General features: G+C 33.9%; 1 protein-coding gene across 1 annotated transcript in view; it reads right to left on the bottom strand.

Moving 5' to 3' along the window:
• Positions 1 to 24352, bottom strand: part of LOC111056657 — a 165218-nt gene extending 140866 nt beyond the window's left edge. Inside the window, exon 1 of the mRNA XM_039435827.1 lies at positions 24252 to 24352. Within this exon, the coding sequence (XP_039291761.1) occupies positions 24252 to 24304 (53 nt within the window). The 5' untranslated portion in view covers positions 24305 to 24352. The remainder of the gene's footprint in view (positions 1 to 24251) is intronic.
• Positions 24353 to 26304: the final 1952 nt, after the last annotated feature.

The following is a 26304-nucleotide window of genomic DNA, read 5'->3' as shown; positions in this document are numbered from 1 at the left end:
ATTAGTTCTGGGGTAACATCATCATATCCAGCTGCCTTACCTAATTTCAGACTTCGCGCTTTGAACTTCCTGGAGGGATATCTGCACCTCATTTTGTTGTTGTTCTTCCACATTATGATCATTATCACTCTCAGTGGGTCTTTCCTCCTCCTTGAATGTCTTCTCATAGAAACTCCTCCATACTTCTAGCACCTCATTTAAATCAGATTTTACCCTTCCTTCCTCGTCAACTACACTTCTCACTCGTTTTCTATACTTTCCTCGTAGAGCTCGAACTGTATGCCAAAACTTATTACTCCTTGTTTGATAATTTTCCTCAATTTCCTTTCCAAATTCTTCCCATGACTCCAACTTAGCCTTCCTCACCTCTTGTTTGGACTCATTCCGTTTCTGTACATATTCATTCCAATCCTCTGCACTCTTGCTTCTATAAAACTTTCTCCAAACTTCTTTTTTCAGTCTAATCTCCTCTTTCCCAGAATCATTCCACCACTTGGTTCTTTTAACATGTTCTCCAACCATTGTCATTCCACAAACATTTTTGCCACTTTTAACAATGTATTCTTTAATAGGTGCCATCTTTCAATATTCTCTTCTGATTCTCCATGAATTTGCTCTTCCTTCCTTCTATGCTCCTCCGTTATTGCTCTTTGATATTCCCCTCTTTTCTCTGTCTTCCACAACTCCATCACTTTGACTTTGATTTTCCTATACTTCGGTGACTAACACTTCTTTCGGGATTTTATTCTTGTTCCCATGATCACAAGTTTGTGCTCTGTACTAATTTCGGCACTTCTGTACACCCTAACATCAGTCACTGCATATATAAAATTCCTTGTATATACAAAGTAATCTATAGCACTCTGGACTCCTCTACTGTGTGACTCAAATGTGATTTTGTGAATATTTTTGTGAGGGTAGAAGGAATTGCCAACCAGAAGATGATTGTCTATACAAAATTGCAGCATTCTCTTACCACTGCCGCTCAAAACCGACTCAGCTCCATGCCTCCCCAAACATCCATGACCGATTGTGATGTCATTATTACCTACTCTTGCATTCCAGTCTCCCATTATGATTATGTGCTCTGCATATTGTCGTGCCTTATCTACTGTTTCCTGTAGTGCTAGATAGAAAGTCTCTCTTTCCAACTTAGCAGAAACTGTAGGGGCATATATTTGTATAAGTGACACCTTTTCTTCGAGATCCAAGTTTGCAGAAATGATCCTTGAGTTGACTGCATTCCAGCTTACAATTCGTTTTAAATACTCTCCACTGAATATAATGCCCACTCCTTCTTTCGCTCTACTGTTCATTTCCACCCCAGAATACAAGAGACTGTATCCCTTATCTAGAGCCATCTCACCACGTCCCTTCTTTTTTGTTTCACTCAGACCCAGTATCTTCAATTCGCATTTCTCCATCTCATCGACCACCTCACACTCTTTCCCTGCAATAGAAGTAACATTCCATGTACCAAAAATCGAAATTTGTTTCTTTTCCAAGCTTTTCCTGAGTTCCGGTCTGTTTCTCTTTCTATTTGACTCTGAATAAATTTTAGCTCATTCAATGTGGGTTATTAGCCCTCCATCAACTAGTTAGGTGGAGGGGCCGCCTCCTCATGGGGTCCTAACAACCGTTTGTGAAATCAGATTTCACAAGTGGAAAAGGAAATTAGAAAGAAGAAGTAGAGCCGCCTACACACACGCAGATCCCCGAGCACACGACCCCCCGCCAACCCCATAAACCCCGACCGAATCCACAAGTACGGCATGAGTTATTAATAAAAAGTTGTGAACTTGACTGAATCGAAAAAAATTATCTTGAAAAAAGTTGATAACTCGTGTTTTCAACAGAAAATTCCCTGTTATTAACAAGATTTATGTTATCCATCGAGAGTCGGTAACTTTTGATGATAACAGGTTACTATCTTCCATTAGTGAACAGTAGACCTCGCACAGTAAAAACCCACAGCCTCATCTTATACAGAGTGAATATGTCCTGTCCTGACGTGTCGGCAAGATATCGGTGTGTGAACAACTAATGACTGTTTGGGTTGTTGTATCGACAATAATTTTTTGTGAACAACTATGCTACTATTATCAAAAGCTTACCGAGTTGAAAGCAAAGAAATAAAGTAGGGAGAAAAATAATATGCTACTTCGAGTTATCAATTGCATGCCTCATTTCATGTAATTTATAATCCACACGACGGCTGATTTTTTACCAAGTTACATTTTTTTATCTTATATAGCACCTAGTTGAAGATAGTAAAAGACTAATAAGCTATTCTATTTTGACTCAAATTGATAAGAATATTCCAAGAATATACCAAGTTACATTGAGATATTAATATTGCATGCATCATTGCTTGCAATTAATAATCCACTCGACAGTTGATTTATGATTAATAATTCTATAGTCTGATTTTTACGTTGATATTGGCGTTCGAAAGAGACTCCTTTTCCTTGAAGTATCATGGTATTTTCTCCCGAATTTTCTCTGCTTTCAACTCGGTAAGCTTTTGATGATAGTATCATAGCTGTTTACATCAAATTATTAGCATTGTCGATACAACAACCCAAACAGCCATTAGTCGTTTATACACCGATATCACGCCTTGTTTTTTTGAAACAAACTTATCTTACTTTACGATTATTTCTACAAAAATGAAAAATTTTCCTCACATAGAAGAGGAGATTCTGTTCTTCATATCAAGACAAAGTACCATTTTTCATCATTTCAAAAAAACAAGAAATAAGCTATATTTATTTCCTCATTTTTACAGTCTCGACCGTTTTTCGATGATAAACAGTAATGCAAGATGGATTTAACCTTCCGGCAGTCGCGCTGTTGTAAAAAGTACATGTGGTGGTGTCAGTGAATGAGTCACTTATGTATTCCAAAACTTTCTCGCCATCACTCCACTGAGTTGCAGTATCAACCGAGCAATGGTTCAGTCTTTAGAAGCCATTTAGTCGCCACAGTGCATAAGTAGTGCATATATGATAGGAAAAGAGACTGCCAACGAACCAATAACACAGAATTGTTATTGGCTAAAGCCAACTCAATTGCAAATTCAAAGTTGCGTATCTTGCGAAACACTTCAGATGAAAAGTAGTCAAGGTTGTAGAGAATTTTCTCCTCTTTTAACACCCATGAATCATACTCATACTGAGTAAAAAGTCCGAGATTTTGGGGAATAAGCCGCCCTCTGGAGTGTCAGCAAATTTTAGATTCGAATTCAGCGCCCCAAAATGCATATAAAACAGTCGAGAAAAATTCTTCCGGGGCTGTTTCCTGAAAAACGACCATTTTACTGGACCAAAAATAAATAACTGGACTATAATCTAAAAAAAAAGGCAGGAGCGAATTTTTCTATCCTGTATTACTGTATTTGGTGGAAAAGCTGGGAACTGGAAAATGAACCGAAAAGCGAGGTTTTTGGGCCACTCTGTTTCTAGCACAAGGTAATTTTGCATGAAGAAATTGGTTCTGGACTTCTCTTACGTTTCCAAACAATATATGACAAAATCAGAACTATTATTTATAAATTGCAAGCTCACTACATTTGTCATGTCTATATTGACTGGACTGGACTATTAATAGGAGAAGATGAAGAAAAAAATCTGGTGTGGTACACTCACACAACTTTCCTTGCTCATTGAACTATTTAAAATTTTACATCTATTTTCGCTTAAAAACCTTTCCCCTTATTTTTATCAAATATTTCTCTTGTAAAAATACATCCACGGAACAAAGTGTCCTTTTTATAACCCTACCTTAAAATTTCCAATATAGTTCGCTAAATAAACCTAAGCCTCAATATCAAACGAGAATAATTTAGGAGAAAAACATAATGATGATTGACGGCAACATATTTGCAACTACGATCAGACTACTGTATATGTGTATATACAATTGTTTTCAGAGTACTTTTTCCTTTATGTAAATATTGTGAAATTCGATGTTTTTTTTTAAATTCGTCAAAACAGCTGTTCTACAGAAGATGAAATATCTTGACTATGACTGTGTTCTTTTTATAAACTGCTCTACCTACCCACGGTATATGGAAGAAGAAAAAGTAAAAACCGTGTTCCTACCTACCTCATGCACGAGAAGGAGGTTACAAAGTCCATTTCTCAAGGATTGGGTGGACCCCCTATTAGTACCCCAGGAAAAAGACTCATGTCAGTTGATAGAGCTAATAAATAACTATACAGGGTATGGATTTGAAAAAAATCGTTAGAGCCGTTTTTGAGAAAATCGTGAAAAACATGGTTTTTTAGTAACTGTCATTTTTCTCAAGAATATTACGGAGCTCCTGCAATTTTCACAGAAATGAGACTCATGTCAGTTGATAGGGCTTATAAATAGCTATCCATGGTATAAATTTGAAGAAAATCGTTAGAGCCGTTTTCGAGAAAACCGTGAAAAACATGGCTTTTTAGTCATTATCCGCCATTTTTCTCAAGAATATTACGGAGCTCCTGAAATTTTCCCAGAAATGAGACTCATGCCAGTTGATAGGGCTTATAAAGAGTTATCTATGGTATGAATTTGAAGAAAATCGTTGGAGCCGTTTTCGAGAAAACCGTGAAAAACATGGTTTTTTAGTCATTATCCGCCATTTTTCTCAATAATATTACGGAGCTCCTGAAATTTTCCCTGAAATGAGACTCATTTCAGTTGATAGGGCTTATAAATAGCTATCCATGGTATGAATTTGAAGAAAATCGTTAGAGCCATTTTCGAGAAAAACATGGTTTTTTAGTAATTATCCGCCATTTTTTCCGCCATCTTGAATTGAATTCTATTGAATTTCTTATTGTCGGGTCCTCATGGTATAAGGACCTTGAGTTTAAAATTTCAAGTCAATCGGTTAATTAGGAATGGAGTTATCGTGTTCACAGACATACACACATACACACACACACATACACACACACACATACACACACACAGACCAATACCCAAAAATCATGTTTTTGGACTCAGGGGACCTTGAAACGTATAGAAAACTTGAAATTGGGGTACCTTAATTTTTTTTGGAAAGCAATACTTTCCTTACCTATGGTAGTAGGGCAAGGAAAGTAATAAGGAGAGTGATATTGTAATAGTTGAAAAATAAAGAAATGAACACATCTATGTATTTTACCAGTGGCTTTCAATTATTTATTCATTTATTCATATGGCTTTTATCGGCAGAGAGATCCTTTTGGATGTTCTACCTCGCCGTATTACCATAGAGAAACAATAGCGTAAGTAGATATCCCATGGTATAATGAGTTTATGTCGCAACTTTTACTGTTATCTCAAGCCGAGTACTGTCAATTATTGTCGATTTTTCCTGTTTTGGCCGGGTGAGAGTGTATGAACGCTGAACGGCACGATATGAGAGACTACCAGTGTCACAAGCTTTCAATTGCAGAATAGGAAGAACAAAAGTGATAGAAAATATGGTCACAAATAAGTTCAAATTCACACTCGAGCACAATACAGGTGAATATAATTCATCCTAAGAATCACGAATTCACAGGAATCTAAAATGATTTCATATAAAGTTTTTTCTTTGTTCTTGAAAAGAAAACCTAATGGTACTAGTTAATCCATTCAATGGTTATATTTTTACTTTCCTTGCCCTATTACCATAGGTAAGGAAAGTATTGCTTTCCAAAAAAACGAAGGTACCCTAATTTCAAGTTTTCTAAACGTTTCAAGTTCCCCTGAGTCCAAAAACATCATTTTTGGGTGTTGGTCTGTGTGTGTGTATGTGTGTATGTCTGTGAACACGATAACTCCATTCCTAATTAACCGATTGACTTGAAATTTCAAACTTAAGGTCCTTATTCAATGAGGACCCGACAAAAAAAAAAATAATAAAATTTAATTCAAGATGGCGGAAAAAATGGCAGTTAATTAATAAAAAACCGTGTTTTTCACGGTGTTCTCGAAAACGGCTCTAACAATTTTTTTTTCAAATTTATACCATGGATAGCTATTTATAAGCCCTATCAACTGACATGAGTCTCATTTCTGGGAAAATTGCAGGAGCTCCGTAAAATGCTTGAGAAAAATGGCGGATATTTACTAAAAAACCATGGTTTTCACGATTTTCTCAAAAATGACTTAACCGATTTTTTTCAAATTCATACCGTATAGTTATTTATCAGCTCTATCAAGTGGTATGAGTCTCCTTCCTGGGAAACTGATGGGGGGTCTACCCCATCCTTGAGAAATGGACTTTGTAACCTCCTTCTCGTGTATGAGGTAGGTAGGTAGAGCAGTTTATAAAGAGAACACATAGTCGATATATTTCATCTTCAGAACAGCTGTTTTGACGACTTTTAAAAAATCATCAAATTTCGCAATTTACACAAAGGATAAAGTAGGCCTACTCTGTAAACAATTATATTATATACACATATACAGTAGTCTGATCAAAGTTTCAAATATGTTGCCGCCAATCATCTTTATGTTATTCCCCTAAATTATTCTTGTTTAAGAATGAGGCTTGCAGTTCAATGAGCAAGGAAAGTTGTGTGAGTGTACCACACCAGATTTTTTCATGTTGGGCCTATACTAGTTATAATAAAAAATATATCATACTTGAGTTACCATAATAGGAGTATATCATTCACATATCATTCACATGATGAAATCGAACAAGCATGCACATACTTAAAAAAATAACACGTACAGAGACATAAGCAGAATAGGAAGGAGATTTCATACGAAGAGCGGGCTCCACCTGAATAGTATTGGTAAGAAACTCATTGGCAATTAAATTTTTAATTGTGTGAACAAATGTTTAGATCATAAAAATCAAGTTAGTCCTAATATCATTCCTCTTCAGCCATGTAATTTTTTATAGATAACTCTGTTAATAGGTCCAAAGATAGGAATGGATATGCAAGCAATATTAATCATGGGCCAAGGACTAAGGATAAATTAACAGTTGATGAAACTTTTTTAAACACTATATTTTGGAATGTCCAGGGTATATCAAACAAAATATAATATATTTCCCTCTTATGTAAAAACTACAATGCTAAGATAATTTCTGTTGCTGAATACTGGTTAACAAACGATGACTGTAGCTATCTCAAAATACCTGGCTATGAACTTGGGTCCTTTCATGGAAGAAAAAATTCCATTCATGGTGAAGCAGCAATTTTTTCAATTAATGGATTGGAATTCAAAGAATTAAGCATAGTAGAGAGACTTTCTATGGAAATGGTTTGTGAAGCTACTGCAATTGAACTTCCAAATGAAATAGTTATTTGTGCAACTAGTGCGCGAAGTGACAGTTTGCTGCACCGAAAGAAACGTTTACGCACGAGCCGTAGGCGAGAACGGAATGGTTTCTTGAGCGCAGCAGAGGAACTTTGTGCACGTATTTCACATTAAACTTTTCCTACAGTTACCATTGAATATGAAAAGTGGCTGATTATGGGTGAAATGATGGCTGAAATCCATCAAATGTTTATCTGTATAATTTTCTTATTAATAACAACTTTAATTTATTTTAAACTTGATAATCCAATTGAAAATTGATAATGGATAATTTATTCAAATTAAAAATTAAATTAATCCAATTAATTTGTAAATTCGAATAATTTTGAGTAAATCTTAATTTCTAAATAATTTTTCAACCAATCAATTTATGAATGAAAAAAATATTATTTGCAATGATTAATAATATTCAAAATGTATAATTTAATGAGTTCTCATTTTTATTCATTTGAAAATCAGAAAAATATAGATAGAACAATATTTCTTATTCAAAATACACGCCAACAATGTCAACAGCTGATTGGGATGGCTGCAAGATAATACACAAAGTATTAAGAGTACACAAAATATTACTTTGCGCACTAGAGCGGAAAAGTGATTCTTTGCGTTCTGTAATCAGTGCAGAAATGGTCACTTTCCAAAGTACCTGTAGGAAAAATAATAATTGTTTTATCATTGTACAGACCCTATAATAATGATGTTAGTTTTTTAACAACTTTCTATCCTGTCTTAATGATATATTATGTGCCACTTATAAATGTGATTAAGTTATAATTTAATAGTATGTGCTGATTTAAATGTCAATTTTAATGTAAATGATAATTTTAACAGAGATCTTTGTAATTTGTTTGAATGTTTTGGTATCCATATTACTACAAATGAGATCACTAGACCAGGCACACTGAATGAAGGCCACTGTATTGATTATGTTGTGACTGATATTCATGATAACAGATATGTGGCCCAAGTTATCAATACACATCTGTCAGATCATAATGCCCTACTATTCAAATCTTTAATAAATGTGGAAAATGACTCTCAAAGTTCTACTGTAAACAAAAAGCTAGTTAGATTAGTTAATGATCAGAACCACAGCCTACTATAGATAGATCTAAGGTAAGCCATGTCAGAACACTTATTTATTTGTTAGCTTAATTTGTAACATAAACTGGAGTGTGGTGTATTTGCTTAATGATGCTAATAATAAGTTTTAGAAGTTTTTTGATTTGTATAAGTCAGCTGTTATTGCTGCTTATACTCTTAGAAGTCAAGTTAGTAAGCCAAAATTGGATGATGGATGGTATAGGCATAGATAAACAATAGCTTAAGTAGATATCCCATGGTATAGGGCGTTAATGTCGCAACTTTTACTGTTATCTCAAGCCGATTACTGTCGATTATTGTCGATTTTTACTGTTTTGACCGGGTAAGAGTGTATGAGTACGACACAATTAGAGAGACTACCAGCGTCATAAAGCTTCACAGGAGAGCACTACGTGGACTATCAGCTTGAGATAACTGTAAAAGTTGCGACATAAACACCCTATACCATGGGATATCTACTTATGCTATTGTTTATCTATGGTATAGGCTACTGCTGATTTAGTGAAATTCAAACATAGTTGTGATAAATATTATAGCTTACTAAATATCTTTAAGACTAATCAGCTTAGAGATAATTATAAAAGCTGTAAGAAAGAGTATAGATTTGCTATTAAGAATGCAAAAATAAATTATTTCAATAGCAAAATAGAGCACTCAAAAAATAAAACTCAAGCTGCATGGAAGGTAGTTGAAAGTCTTACAAATGACAACAATAAATCTATTGATTCACATGATGATAACAATGCTGATTCATTCAACAACTTCTTTATTGAAAAAGTTGTGGAAATTAGTGAAAATGTGCCAGTTAGTGAACATCTCAGCTCTCACTACATCAATAAGTGCAATACGCCTAATGTACCATTTTGTTTCCACCCTGTGACTGCAGATTATGTGTACCAGAAAACAATTAGTCTTAGTAATTCAAGTTGTTTAGATATAATTATATGGTATAAATTCTAAGGTCTTAAGAATATACGGTATTAATTCTAAGGTCTTAAAAATATACGGTATTAATTCTAAGGTCTTAAAAATATCTGCCCCTTATATATGTAAAGTTCTGAGTTACCTTTTTAATGATTATTTAGTTTGCAAGGGCATTTTTCCAAGTGTATTGAAAAATATTAAGGTAATACCTATACATAAAAAAGGTGATAAGAAAAACTTGAACAATTTTAGGCCAATATCATTGTACCTGTGATATCCAAAGTATTCGAGGCCATAATGCAAGACCAGATATAAAATAATTTTGAAAGCTTTAGTATTTTTACTGAAAAACAATTATTTGGCTTCAGGCCATGTAGGCCATTTGGAAAAGGGTCTTTCTGTGAGCTTTAGGTCATATGATATGTCTAGATTCATGTCTAGAAGCTTTCGATAATGTTAAGCATAACATACTTGCTAAAAACACTTTCTTATGGCTGCAATCCCAAATCAATCAATCTGGTTATGTCATATATAGAGGACCGCAACCAGTTTGTTTATAAAGATGGTCAATTCTCTAAGGGCAGAATGGTTTATTATGGGGTCCCCCAAGGCTCCATACTTGGAAACGACATCATTTGTAACATAGAAGGTAATCATAAAGCAGGATTTCTCTTTGCTGATGATTTTGGTCTCAAAGTTAGTTGCAAATCCAAAGCAGGTGTACAAAATTGTCTAGTTGATAGCTCTCTACTCCTTAATGATTGTGCTATAAACTGTTATTGTGCTAGTAATAAACTTCCATTGAATCTAGAAAAAATATCTGACATTATCATTCACCTACAATAGAAATTCAAACAATGAAGTAGGGATTGAACCTTTATCCCAAACTTAATTGGCAACCACATGCAGAGTTCATTAGTAAAAATATAGCAAGGGGACTCTACTTGCTGAGAAGGTTGAAGTTTACTGGGGTAGACATTAAATGTATTATTGAATGTGTATTTCTCTCAAATACAAAGTTTACTGTGCTATGGTGTACTATTAGGGGCTCTAGTACTCATGTCTCAAAAATATCTATACTTCAAAAGAAAGCAATGAGATTGATATGTAATGTTCAGGCCCGGCCCCAGGGGTGGGCGGACCGGGCGGCCGCACAGGGCGGCGGATCTTTGGGGGCGGCAAATTTTAAGAAACAGAAAATTTTTAAATGCAAATAAATAATAAATTCAATGTGAATAGTGAAATTTTATAAAAAGCTTTTCCAAACTCAAGCTAATGAAGACATATATCTAAGATCAACAATGTCCCAGGAACGTCAGAGTGGTCTAGCAAACATAAAATAGCTCAGTCCCTAGATCTTGAAGAACTGGAGAAGGAATTTCCTATGCAAAGGTCAGACAAGTTCTACTTAATTGAACAAGTATGTTGAACAAACTCGTGTTGTAGCAATTGTAGTTTTAATTACTTAGCAAGTTAAATAGGCCCAATACTCTGTTGCAGTCTCTTGATTTGGAACTATCGTCTTAATTATGTTTTCTTATTGTGTACCATATTTGTTCTGAACATGAAAATAGTTTAATCAGTTATTTTGTGTTACTGTTCTAGTCCAGTCAGTTAAAGATTATAGAATGAAAAGTTTGAAACACAATTTCCAACTCCACATCTCTTTTAAGGATAGTAAGAGGATTAACATAAATCAAAAGTCCTCATGTGCTAAAGGAGTGGAGGTGTGCTCATCTTATGAGCATTTGTACACTGTGAAAAATTGAAGCTAACAAAATTACCAACAATTTTTGTTCTCTACATTCTCTTCATATCTCTTATAGTTTCTGAGATATCCGCTCTTGAAGGTGAGACATTTTTTGAAAAAACACTTCTGCCTCCAATTTTTTTCATCTTTTCGGCCTTATAATTTTTGAACGATTGATGAAAAAAATCCGTGTTCATTATAAGCTGACGGAGCATCAAATTATCTTCAATTTGGACTCTATTGTGAAAAAATAATAATAATAAGAAATCAATAAGAACTGTTGATATTTATTGATTAAATTTAATTTTTTTTAATCCCTCAAATAGCTTGTAGCTAGAGGGATAATATATCACAAAGTGTATATATGATTATTTTTGTATCTGTTTTGTTTTGAGTTGAATAAATGAAATGAAAAAAAATGAGAATGTATATATTTCCACTATTTTACGCATTTCCCTACGACTGTTGCAGCAGTTCTAGTGTTGAGAGTGAAATTTTCTGTTCAGCTACAATAAATCAGTTGACAATGAAATTTGAAGGGAATGTCTGGAACTCAATTTTAGACTTTGCAGCTTTGTTGACACTAGTTTGGAGGTGAGCAAATCAAAAATCCCAACCCCTACATCATGTGCTAAGGGGATGAGTGTGGTTTGAAAGTTGAATTTTCCACTTTCACTTACATGTTTATATCTTGGAAACAATGAGTTCTATTGACATAATCATCCACATAAAAATGAAGCTCAATGAATTTCCTACAAGTTTTGTTTTATAGAGGTTTTCAATAAATATGATACTAACTTTTCGAGATATATATGTTCTAAAATGATTCATTCTCAAAAACCCAGTTTTTCTTCCATTTTTCTCTCTTTCAAGTCTTTTAACTTTTCAACAATTGATGAAAAAAAATGTGCTAGTTACGAGATTTTAGAGCATTAAATTATCTTTCATTTCATGTATAATTCGACTATTTCAAGCATTCCTATACGACTGTTGCAGCAGTTTTAGTTTTGAATGTCTTGTTTGGTAGGAAGTTTAGAAACACTGTGTTCAGTTCGGCTAGCTACACACACATCGATTTTGGTCGTACGATAAAAAATCGAACCGATAAAAATACAAACAACATAATACAATACAAATAAAAACCGAAAAATCGTATCGATTAAAATCGATAAAAAATCGTCGTTGTTGTACCGACAATGTCAATAATTTGTTGTAAACAGCTATGCTACTATTATAAAAAGCTTAAGGAGTTGAAAGCTGGGAAAATCCGGGATGAATTACTATGCTATTTCGAGTTATCAATTGCATGCCTCATCGAATGCAATTAATAGTCCACACAAAAGCTGATTTTTTACCAAGTTACATTCTGATATTAATTGCATGCACCACATTGCATGCAATTTATAATTCACTCGACGGCTAGTTTATGATAAATAAGTCTATAATCTGATTTTTACTCTAATATTGAATTGAATTGAATCGCTGCCGTTATTAAAAACCTAGGAGGCCCTCCTATTGGTTAATGAAGGAGGCTACTTTTCCTTATATATTATCCTTGAAATGGAAAATTTCCATAAACCTCGTATATACGTCGACGCGCAATTTAAAAAGGAACATACCTGTCAAATTCCATGAAAATCAATTAACGCGTTTCGCCGTTAATGCAGAGCATATAAACATGTAAACATATACATAAAGATAAATGCAAAGCCATCGACTTGAACCTTAGACCTCACTTCCCTCGGTCAATAAATTAATAATTCAGAACTACTATATAGATTGCAAGCACCAATTTATATAGTGACTGCACTATGTGACGTTTATCGAAACTTCGTTTTATTTTGTATTTTATATCTTGGTCTTTCATTTTCACTTCATCATTAAGATCGACTTTAACTCTTTCCAATGCATTAGAACACGAAAGTACCTATTACAACTGCTCTTACTGAATCAAATAAGAGAAAAAGCAAGGATAGATGATCTAGAATACAACAGTTTTTGATACCAAATACGAATAATAAATAATAAAATTTGTACTTAATACAAGATGGTATACAACAACATTATCTAACTGACATCCATTGGATTTCAGTGAAAAGAGTAATTTTCAATTTAACCCTGGATTTCCAGGCATTTAGGTATTCGCTGGACGCTCAGTCATCAAAAGCTGTGATTTCGCAAAAATACGTCAAGTATTCCAGATTTCTTTACAATAGCTTCCAGTATAGGTTCCAGAGGCCATTGCTACTTAATTTGACATCTGCGTTATTCATATGGGAGTATATAAACTTGTCGCGTCGTCACCATCATGAATGATTATAAAGTATGTAACGTCAGTGTTAAGAAATATGGAAAAATATGTTAATAATATAGAAATACGCTGTAAATGTAAAAAAATTTCTAGCGTATCTCCGGCGAAACATTAGAGTCCTCTCAAAATAAAATTTCTATATCCTAGCTGAGAAAATGCTATCTTCAAGTATCTCAATTCCTTTCATTCAAACCAGTGTATTTTAACTGGTTTGAAATTATTAATAAAATAAAATAAAGTTATGACTGTCAAGTAAAACCTTCAAGCGCCGTTGAGCAGGCTATTATTAATACTTATTGTATGCTTACACTGTAATCCACTGTATACATATTACACTGTATATATATTTTTGGTCATATTCAACTCTGATTCCTAAGCTATCTTCAAGTAGTTATCACAATTGCTTTTATCCGAACCACTATATTTCATTATCTGATTTATCTCGACTCCTCTCTGCACACACACGAATCATCCACGCAGGGTTTATATCTATTAAATTATTGTAACACTATTAATTTGTAAATATACTTCTTGGAGAATAAAAAGACATGAATTATTGGAAAAGGAGAGAAAAAACAGAAAGATGATTTAAAACGCTGGAGGAACGCGAATTTTTGACGTAAAATAACTTTGTAGTAATAACGTAGTAACTTTGACGAAAAATATTGGAGTTCTCTCATCACAAAATCTTATGACCCTAGCTGAACCACTGTACATAACTTGAAATTTTTCTTCCAGACTGCTCTCGAAAAAAGCAAGAAACGCTGGAAAACGTAGATTTGAGGCATATATTTGACGTTACTTCAAATTCCTTCGGAAGTTTAAATTTTTACACCTGTTCCTAAATTTGACCATTTTCTGATCATTTGTTCTCGGTTAAGTAAACGCAGACAAATTTAGGAGACTCGCAGAAAAACACTAAAATACCTCCGATTTTTTCGTATCTTGGGCATTATCTCGAAGTCTTCCCAATATAACAGTTTCATACCAAATCTGAATTTTTTACTAAATATGAACATTATATATTCTTTTTTCTTAAAGAAAAATTATAAAACACTGGAATATCGCCTATTTTGGTTGTAACTTTGGGTTATTTTTTGAAATTTGTCCTTAGTACTGAGACTAGGACTAGGACCAACTGAACTTTGAAGTTCAAATCTTAGTTTTGTTGATGAGTGAGTGAGTTCTATTCCGCTTTCTTATATACAGATGAAGATAGTAGAAAACAAATTTTGTGTAGTCGAAATGTCGAATTCTAAAGCTGCGTTTACACCAAGTTATTAACATGTTTATTTCTCCGTCCTTATAGATTGTATTAGATTGAACATAACTTATCGTACACATGATGAACATGAGTGTTTGTCAAGTTCCATTCAATCTAATAGGATCTATAAGGACGGAAAAATGAGCATCTTGTACTTTGGTGTAAACGCAGCTTTGGAAACCACGAGAATACAGAATAATTATGCTCAGGAGTATGAGGCAATTCAGCACTATATAGCTATTAAAAATGAAAATTTGAAGTTTTTTCCTTCAAAACAACACTATAAACAGTTCTTTATCTTTTTTGAATAATTCGTTATGAATTATCAAAGTTGTAGTAATTTTTGAAACAATCTGTATAGCCTCAAAAATTCCTTCTCTGATGACGGTGATAACGCAAAATGAGGCAGCTGGACGTTCGAATAAAATTCGATGCGTATAAAGTTGCCGCTTTGATCACATGCGCCAATGTATTCACGACCACTACACGGCTGTCGTATATAGTCGAGGCTAGAGACGGCTGCTACACGACGTCCGTACGATAAAAATCGTTGATCGACGTGTTTGTAATCACCCATTCATTCCATTGCGCCACTATAGAAAACTGAACGTTCGATTTTTTATCGAACGACCAAAATCGATGTGTTTGAAAAGCTGATTTTGTTTTAGCAAAAAGATGGCAAACAGCTGATGCGAATTATTAAAAATGCACGATCACGATCAAAATCGTTATAAAATCAATGTGTCTGAAATCTACTTCAAGTTTTGGTCGTACGATAAAAATTCGAACGACCTTTTATCGAACGACCAAAATCGATGTGTGTGTAGCTAGCCTTCCACAGACGTTCCAATAGGTACTCAATATGGATGTTCATACTGAAGCACACTCCAAATTTTTTGATCACAGAATAGTGTGATATTCGAAAAAAGTCACTTGTTGCAAATCTTGATATTTGACTCTCAACCCTAAAACTGCTGCAACAGTCATAATGAAGGGAATGTATCTATGGCGGTATCTTTCTTTGTATCTATGGCGGTACAACCAAAAAGAATTTGGACAAGATACTCAAGCAGCAAAAGAGAGCTATCAGAATAATCCTCAAGCTTGAAAGATGTGATTCAGTACGATTGTTTTTCTCGCAGCTTGGGATTATGACAGTGTATGGGCAGTATATATATGATGTCATCATGTTTTTTAGAAAGACTAATACTGAAATAAGAAACCAGACTCACAGCTACTTTACCCGTTATGGCAGAATAGTTGAAAGACATAGATTATACCTATTCGAGAGGAAAACCGTTTTTAGGGGAAGATCATTTTTTTCAAAATTGCCAAACGATTTGAAAATTTCAGAAGATGTTAAAAGGTTTGGTATTGAGTTAAAGGAATATTTGGTAAGATTATCCCTGTACTCGTTACAGGAGTTTTTATAATATTTTATGTGTATGACATTTGTTTGTAACTAGTATTTAGGCTATATTCGTTAGTATTCTGTGACACTATTCATATGTATTTTTACATGTTTATGAATGAAGATTTTTTCAATTCAATTCAATTCAATGCGTGAAATAGTCAAATTATACATGAAATTAATGATAATTTAATGCTCTACAATCTCGTAGTAAGCACATTCTTTTTCCATCAATTGTTGGAAATTTATAAGAATTGAAAGAGCGAAAAATGGAAAAAACTGGGTTTTAGAAAATGCATCACTTTAGAACATATATATCTAAAAAGTATTAGATTTATCGAAATCCTCTACCAAACAAAACTTTCACTCTCAACACTAAAACTGCTGCAATAGTCGTAGGGGAATGCGTGAAATAGTGAAAATATATACATCAAATTGAAGATAATTTGATGCTCCGTCAGCTTATAATCAGCACGGATTTTTTTCATCAATCGTTCAAGAATTATAAGGCCGAAAAGATGAAAAAATTGGAGGCAGAATTGTTTTTTCAGAAAATGTTTCACCTTCAAGAGCGGATATCTCAGAAACTATAAGAGATATGAAGAAAATGTAGAGAACAAAACTTGTTGGTAATTTTGTAAGCTTCAATTTTTTACAGTGTACAAATGTTCATAAGATGCATAGTTTCCGAGATATATGAGAAAAATGAAAAAAATGGTACTTTTAAACCACCCCCACCCCTTTGGCACATGGGGTAAGGGTGAGGACTTTTTATATGTTAATCCTCTTACTATCCTTGAAAGAGCTGTAGAGTTGAAAATTGTGTTCCAAATTTCCCTCCATACCTTTATTTGAGCATTCATTGCCTGCACTTATTCCTCAATATTTATATTTGACAAAAATATTTGTTTAAATGTCATTTTTAACTTGAAAAGCTGATAACCTTCTGGAAAATTTTTAAGTAAACAATTATTAGACGGGATACCTGTTGGTGGGGGGGGGGCGGCGTTTGCCGATTCCGCCCAGGGCGGCAAAGTCCCTAGGGCCGTGCCTGAGTAATGTTGATATGAGGACCCACTGCTAACCTTTTCCTACAAATTTGGGAATATTAACTGTCTATTCTTCGTATGTATTATTTAGTGTTAGATATGTACATAGTAACCTGGATTTTTTTTTTAAATTTCATAATGTTATTTTTTAAAAAAGATAAAATCACCTGATTCGAAAGCTTTACTGAAATCGAGATAAATCACGTCTAGCCGATCCTGACAATCTAATTTAGAAGAGACAAATTGAGTAAATGTTAACAGATTACTTACAGTAGACCTTCGGGGCATGGAACCATGTTGGAAAGGTGATATGACGTGTTTTACATGATTGAATACTATATTATATAAAATAGATTCAAATACTTTGTCAGGTGCATCCAATATAGAAATATTAGGTCGAAAATTAGATATTAAATTGGGTTTACCAGATTATGAATGGGCGTTATACGGGCATTTTTCCATTTAGTAGGATATTTATTGGTTTTTAAAGAGAGATTGAAAATATATTGTGAAGGTTTTAATAGAATATCCTTACAACCCTTAATAATATAGGCAGGGACACCATCAGGACCAGCTGAGCGAGTTGCTTTTAGCTTATCAACCGCAGAGCTGACCCAATCATCTGAAATAGAAGGGATAATCAGCGTATCAATGTTATAAGTGGGTCTATTGGTATCAAGGTGAGGTAGGTCATTCCCGGAGAAATCACTGTCCCTTTTTATACTAGCATAGATCGATGAAAAGTAATCTGAAAATGCCTGAGATACGTCTGAGCCACTGTATTTACAAGCATTTAATTGAAAAAAATCATTCATCACTCTAGATTATCGCTTACTAGAAATATAATTCCAAAAATGTTTTATGTTCGAATTCAAATTATTCTGCAGATCAGCTATATAATCTTTGTAACATTCAGCAATTTTTAACTTTATAATTGATCTCAGATTAATAAATTTATCACGATAGTACCTAGAGTATGCCATTTTTCGTGCACATTTCTTTTTCTGTTTGATCATTTGAATGATATCCCTAGTAAACCAGACAGGGTACTTGGATTTAATAATTCTTTTACACTTGGGAACATGCATAGAGAAAGCTCTGTATAGAAATAATCAACAGCATTATCAACGTCTTGAAATTCATATAATCTGTCCCAATCTGAATTAAAAAGTGTTTGGTACAGCTGAAGGAAATTGGCTTTTTTTAAATTATAGTAAGGATTATAAACAGGCTCAGGTGATGTATAACTTCTCATGATGAAATTTATAGAAAGACAAGGATGATGAAGGTCTTCAGGAAGCAAAGGGATCATCATTGCGCAAAACTGTGATGGGAAAATTACCAAGAACTAGGTCTAATGTTTTAAAACTGGAATTTAAAATATTATTGAACGATTTCACATCAAAGAAAGACATGAAATTATCTAATTTTCTACATTTAATCGAACCATTTATAAAATCATATTTACTACCAGAAATTTCGCTGATATTGAAATCACCAACAACTAAAAGAGATGAATAAACATTATGAAACCCTTCCACATTATCAAAAAACTCATCATAATCGGTCACTCCAGCATTAGGTGAGAAGTAAACAACACAGAAAGGATAGTGGTTGTATTATTGTAATAGTAGTTTTAATCAGTAAGGCTTCGTACTTGACTGTGGCTTTGCAGGGCTGTGTAGGACATCTAACATTAGCGGCAAATAGTATATGCCTGACACGGAGCTATCTCTATCGCTTCTAAAAACCTGATAACGAGCATCAAACAGCTCCCCGTCATTTATCTCATCATGTCTCGCCATATGTCTCTGATAAGGCGATACAATCGAAGCACTCAGCCGAGACAGACTGATAAAGTAATTGAGACTTTGTACGCAACCCTCGCGTATTCTGATATATTAAATTTAAAACACTACAATCATCCACCATTCATTAATAACTCAGACCAGACAAGGGCACAATAGAGAGTGAGAGACAAGAATATGAATGACACAATAAGGACATTTTACAAGACAATAGGAGTACAATCCATTATTGATGCAAATAATAAAAGTAACTAGCAATAATCAAACACAGCAGCAACGGTAGTGCAGATAAAAATGGAATAATAGTAATAACAGTTTGTCGATTTGTAATCTTATCTACTTAACGGAATTACCTGGTTCAACGTTCGCAACCGACACTGACAGTTTAGCAAGAGCCCTCAACTTTTCTCATCTTGATGTTGCCAGTTCTATCGACCCACAAAAACTTGAAGCCACAATCATTTTTTATTTTTTTAGCTTTAGCAAATAAAACTCTCTGGCGCTGACTGAGTGACTGATTCACGTAGATAGGAGAATCCGTAGATAGACCCAAGTGTCGTGTTGATAGAGTTCTCTTTATGCGACGTCTAGCAAGAAACTGCTCCTTGTCAGTCCGGCGAACGAATCTAACAATAATTTCCGATGACGTCCGATTATTGAGTTGTTTGAGTCGATGGCAGACATCAATCATGTCCTCAGTAATTGCCAGATCCAATGCCTTACCAACACCAATAACAGTCTGTGCAACATTTTCGTTTATGGAGCTAGGTACACCGTAGATCTCCAAAGTATTCGCTCTAGAGTACTGCTCGACGTCAACCAAACGCTCCGTCAACTCAGCCACTTTATTGGTGATTCTCCACACGAAGAGTCTCAATCAGTTCATTCTGCTTCTCTATAAGAAGGAGCTGGTTCGCCGACAACTTGGAGCTCTCATCCAGTTTGCTGTGACACAAATCAAGTGAAGCACCGAGATCTTTTTCAAGACGCTTCAGTCCATCATCAACTTTTTTACTTAATGAACTAATCATGTTTTTTATACTGTCAGTAGATGTAATATCACATAGGACGGAGTCACCGTCGCTCAAACTACGGCTCAAGCGACGCTCGCGACCACACGGCTCACATGTCCACACTTTTCCCGGCTCAGAAAGAACACTAATTTCGGCATCACCCAGTCACACACATGACCCGTGATAAAAAGCTCGGCACACCTGACATTCAACTTTGTCTTTAGAAGACTAGAAACCGATTTCGAACATTTAATACAGTTACTCATCTTGACGGAATAAACTGGCTCGTTATAGATAAGCTGGCGATAAGGGAGCTCGATAGAACTACGTCCTTTCTCATCAAAATCTCAGACTGAACTGTTATCATTTTCATAATAAAATTTAAAAATTCCCTTAGGCTCTATGTAAGGAACTGTTTTGTTTTGGATTATGCTTCTGACAATGGTAAAAATTAAAGAATTTTATTTAAATTATTATATTTAATTAAAATATTAAAAAGACGGGTGTGACAATTTAATAGTGACTTCCATGGATATGAAACCAGAAATAGGAATAATATCAGGGTTCAACAGCTTAGGTTCACCCTGTACCGGGGGTACGTCATAAGGATACGTCAAGGATCAAAACTTTAAACACTTATAACTTTTGACAGAATTATCGGATCTCCTCATACTACAGCTCATTCTTCTCAGCTCGTCAAGGCGGTTCAAAATCATGTATTATAATTGAAATTTGATGAGCGAATAAAAAAATCCACTTTTAGTGTATTTTAGCCCCTACTTAAATACACAGAAAATTGGCCAATTTCCAACAGTCTCGACCGTTTTTCGATAATGAACAGTCATGCAAGATGTGATTAAGGCAACGTATCTTATAGAACATGTAATTATCTTTCATTTGAGACCAATTGCAAGTTTCTATCATGTGTCTTACTCGTTTTAGAAACTCTTGAATAACAGAAAAATCGCAAGAAAAATGAGAAAATGAAAATTATAATTTTTTCAATTAGCTGTAACTTTTGAACGGTACTGGAATCATTAACTGAATACGCAACTTGCGTATCTTGTGAAACACTTCAGTAAAAAAATCGAAAAAGTAGTCAAGGTTGTAGAGAATTGTCTCCTCTTTCCGCTCCCTTGAATCGTTTACCTGATTCCAGTTTTGTTTTGGATTATGCTTCTGACAATGGTAAAAATTAAAGAATTTTATTTAAATTATTATATTTAATTAAAATATTAAAAAAGACGGGTGTGACAATTTAATAGTGACTTTCATGGATATGAAACCAGAAATAGGAATAATATCAGGGTTCAACAGCTCAGGTTCATCACGTCACATCTTCTGTACACATCTGTTAAACTGTACAATTCATTCATTACCACTAGAAAATAAGGCAATGCCTCTTGCAATCTTTAAAAGGAAATAAAAAACTGTACTGAAAGCTGAAAGATAATATAACATACATGAATTTTATGTAATTGACTGGACCAAATATTTGTAGGCTAATATCACTTGCATGTATTAATTGTATTATGTTCTATCTAGTACCTATTTTTGACGTTTATCAATGCATTGTTAACAATGTCCATGATAATAAAGATTCTTATTCTCATTCATATTTTATGTTATAGATCTATAGCCTACTGTATAATATTTTAAAAAAGAAAATCAAATAGTACCAATTGATACATTGGAAAAATATTGTGTAGCCCTGGAAAATACATCAGAAATATTTTCATAAAGCATTAACATTATAATATAATCACTATTATGAAAAACAAAGATCACTATTATTATAGTCCAGTCAAATGGTCGTTTTTCAGGAAACAGCCCCGAAAGAATTTTTCTCGACGGTTCAATAATATGTATTTTGGGGCGCTGAATTCGAATCTGGAATTTTCTGACACACCAGAGGGCGGCTTCACCCCCAAAACCCCCAAAAACCCCAAAAATTTCGGACTTTTTCCAATTTTCCACATTTTATCTCGTGAACCTTGAGTTTTTCAAGAAAAATAATTCTCGACAAAATTAAAGAGAATAAGATTTCCAATACATTGAGTGGTTGCGCAAGATTCTACCATCTTTGGTTCTGGAGCTACGAATTTTCAAAAAAGGGGTATTTTTCAAGGGGTTTTCAAAATTATGCTAACCTACCACTTCTACCCTATACAACATGGATATTTTTCTAGTATAGATAAAACATCACATTTCACGTGAAAGAACAATTAATTATGAACAGGATTCCTTAGAAATTTTCGAATTTAGTAGTGGTGGGAGGGGGAATATACCCAAAAATAGAAAATCATATCCTACAGCCAAAATACACATTTTTCATTATAATACCTTTTCAAGGCCTTCCTAACAAAAAAATACATATTTCGGCTGAAATCATCTCACGCAGGCTATTTTCTATGAAAATCACTCGTTAGAAACATTTAATTTCAGTATTTCCTAGTGGGGGGTACGTCATAAGGATACGTCAAGGATCAAAACTTTAAAAAAATAAAAATAAAAAAATCCACTTCTAGTGTATTTTAGCCCCTACTTGAATACACAGAAAATTGGCCAATTTCCAACAGTCTCGACCGTTTTTCGATAATGAACAGTCATGCAAGATGTGTTTAAGGCAACGTATCTTATAGAACATGTAATTATCTTTCATTTGAGACCAATTAGGAAATACTGAAATAAAATGTTTCTAACGAGTGATTTTCATAGAAAATAGCCTGCGTGAGATGATTTCAGCCGAAATATGTATTTTTTTGTTAGGAAGGCCTTGAAAAGGTATTATAATGAAAAATGTGTATTTTGGCTGTAGGACATGATTTTCCATTTTTGGGTATATTCCCCCTCCCACCACTACTAAATTCGAAAATTTCTAAGGAATCCTGTTCATAATTAATTGTTTTTTCACGTGATATGTGATGTTTTATCTATACTGGAGAAATATCCATGTTGTATAGGGTAGAAGTGGTAGGTTAGCATAATTTTGAAAACCCCTTGAAAAATACCCCTTTTTTGAAAATTCGTAGCTCCAGAACCAAAGATGGTAGAATCTTGCGCAACCACTCAATGTATTGGAAATCTCATTCTCTTTAATTTTGTCGAGAATGATTTTTCTTGAAAAACTCAAGGTTCACGAGATAAAATGTGGAAAATTGGGAAAAGTCCGAAATTTTTGGGGTTTTTGGGGGTTTTGGGGGTGAAGCCGCCCTCTGGTGTGTCAGAAAATTCCAGATTCGGATTCAGCGCCCCAAAATACATATTATTGAACCGTCGAGAAAAATTCTTTCGGGGCTGTTTCCTGAAAAACGACCATTAAAAATGTCTATTGTTTTTAAACACAAGTGACTGATATTTGAAAAAGGATACTTATTTCTTTTCATTTCTAATCATACAATAAATGTTATAGCGTTTATATATCATTGATACATGTAGTAATTCATAACCAATCAAGTCAAACTATAATACTACTGTTATTATTCTGTAAAGTGCAATATATAATTTATCTTATTATATTAAGCGAGCAATTTATGTATATATATATATATAATATATATATATATATATATATATATATATAAATGATTATGTGGTTATCTGGTTATGTGTTTATATGATTATTTGAGTATATATTCATGTTCAACGGAACTCGAAAACGGCTCTAACGATTTTACGAAATTTGGAACGTAGTAGGTTTATGATATAAAAATTCGATTGCACTAGATCTCATCCTTGGGAAAACTCGCTGAACGACATTAAAAGGATAATTCATACTTGACTGGAACAGCTGTGGATAGTAAATAAGTGAATGAGCGAGTGATTCTGTGGAAAATCAAAATATCGCATCCCCGAAATTCATAAGATGACGTAAAGCCAGCTGTGAAATATAAACACGGTCATTTTAGAGAATATTGTGTTCTGTTTATCAATAAATAAAAATAAGGAGCCAAGCTCGGTGAACCGATATTGAGATATTATGCAGAAGCCAAAAGAAGGTTTTCAATTTATTCAAAGATTGTGGAATTTTTCAAATGAAATTGAGCACGCCATAAAGTCATAGACAATTCTAGGTATCCGGATATCTTCAAACATTTTGCAAGCACCAAACTACCGTACCTAACAGAATAAAATAGAATGACTTTTCTATCTGACGACGTGGCCAAGTTTCAAAAGTAATATCCGTATTTAGGTGTATACTGAATACTGGATTAGGTGATATTATTCAGGTTCATAGTAACAAATAAAAATCTAACTAATGAATTTAACTAAAAATTTTGGTATTCTAAGAAAATGAATATTGTTTAATGTATAATCTCACCGATTTCCTAGTATAAGGAGCCAACCAAGAAGGAGTGGGATAGACGTCTCCATTGTGCCAACCTGGCCCAACACTGTCAATAACTTTTATCGCCATTCGTTCCAACATTTATACTCTATCAATCTTCTACGTCAAACTCTGCAGACTAATTGAGATAACTTATGCAGAGTCAAGAATGACCTATTTACCAAGCGCGAATTGCTAGCATTATGTTAACGTTCTATCGAACTTCGTTTGCAAAAAGAAAAGTTTTTTCTCGTTGTCTTACTGTATTCAACAATAATATTTGAAATTGTTCTTGCAATATTTTTATACTAGTAGTTATGTGAACAGTAGACCTCGCGCAGTTATAAAGCACAGCCTCCTCTTATACTGTCCATCAGAGTGAATTATGTCATGTCCTGACGTGTCGGTGTCGGTGTAAAGTTACATATAACTTGACAATTAAAAAGGAAAACAGAAGAAAATAATATCGCACTTCATTAAATATTTACAACGATTCATTATAACTAATAAGATGAGAAGAGAACGATGTTTGAGTTAGGTTCAGGAAAGTTAGTGAAGGGGTATGAAAAATATGTATAAACAAAGAAAAAAGAAACGATTGCAAAGATAAAGAGTTAGTAGAGTTCAAAAATAATAATTTGATCATCAATTGAGCAGCATAATTTTTTGAATGTATTGTAGCGGTCATAGAATGGAGGGGGGTCAAGGAATGGGTTTAGTCTATTGTTCTATTTTTAGGTAGGAAATATCGAGGCACCGAGCTTTGCTCGTTATTTATTTATCGATAAACAGAACTCAATTCTTCAAAATGATTGGCGAAGGACTAACAGGCACAGCTTAAAACTGTTTCTTCCCCGAATTTTGATTTATACACTATAAATATTCCAAAAAGTAGGTTTGCTCCATGCACTTGAATTCATGTGAAATTTTCAGTCCAAATATTTGAAAACATGAAAGTTCTAATTTAGATTGTTTACATACCAAATTGAATAACAAAATAACACTCACTAATCACTTAGAAATGTAAAATGATGATTAACTTTGTATATTATTATTATATATACCATCTCATGTCAACAAATCTGATTACTGTATTTTGATAGTCAATTAAAATTTCTAGATTTCTCGCGAGATACGATAAGCTAATTGATTACTGTACACAGCTGATCTCCCATACAGGCACACGTATCTTCTGTTATCGACAGACGACGAAATCATCATCTGTTTCTATAAGGATGAATCATCCTTTTCATGTCCTTCAGCGAGTTTTCTCAGGGCAATCAAATTTTGATATCATAAACCTACTATATTTTTTATACATAAAAAATCATTAGAGCAGTTTTCGAGTTCCGTTTTCGAGACCGTTTCCGTTTTCTGTTTTCAAGACCAAATTTTGATATCATAAACCTACTATATTTTATACATAAAAATCATTAGTGCAGTTTTCGAGATCCGTTGAACATAAATAATCAATATCGGGGACCGAGCTTCGCTCTGGAGTACAAAAGCATAAAAAAATTATTGCGAAAGAAGAAATTGTAATAACATTCATACAGAAATGCTCTATTTAATCACAGTAAATTGAAACTAATTCCTAGAGGAATGCAAAAATTTCCCTCAAAAAGGCCCAGTTGCACAAAAGCCGGTTAAATTTTAATCTTGATTAACTTCACTTGAACCAAATCAGAGAAGACCATTTAGAAAGATGGATCTACTGGAATTAATCAGGATTCAAAATAACCCGGCTTTTTTGCAACCGGCACTAAGTTCCTAATTGAATGATTACAAAAGTTCAACAGCTGAGTCATAATTTTTAACACAGTCCCACACACATGAACTCGCTCACTCACTTCTATCACCAACAGACGATGAAATAATTATTATCAGCTGTTTTCCTAGAGATGAATAATAATTATCCTTTTAATGTCCTTCAGCGAGTTTTCCCAGGGATGAGACCTAGTGCAATCGAATCTTTATATTATAAACCTACTATGTTCTGAATTTCGTGAGAATCGTAAGAGCCGTTTTCGAGATCTGGTGAAATACA

The sequence above is a fragment of the Nilaparvata lugens genome, chromosome 9, assembly GCF_014356525.2.
Source record: "Nilaparvata lugens isolate BPH chromosome 9, ASM1435652v1, whole genome shotgun sequence".
NCBI lineage: Eukaryota > Metazoa > Arthropoda > Insecta > Hemiptera > Delphacidae > Nilaparvata > Nilaparvata lugens.
Note: the sequence above shows the minus strand (reverse complement) of the source record. Positions and strands in the feature narration are given on the sequence as shown.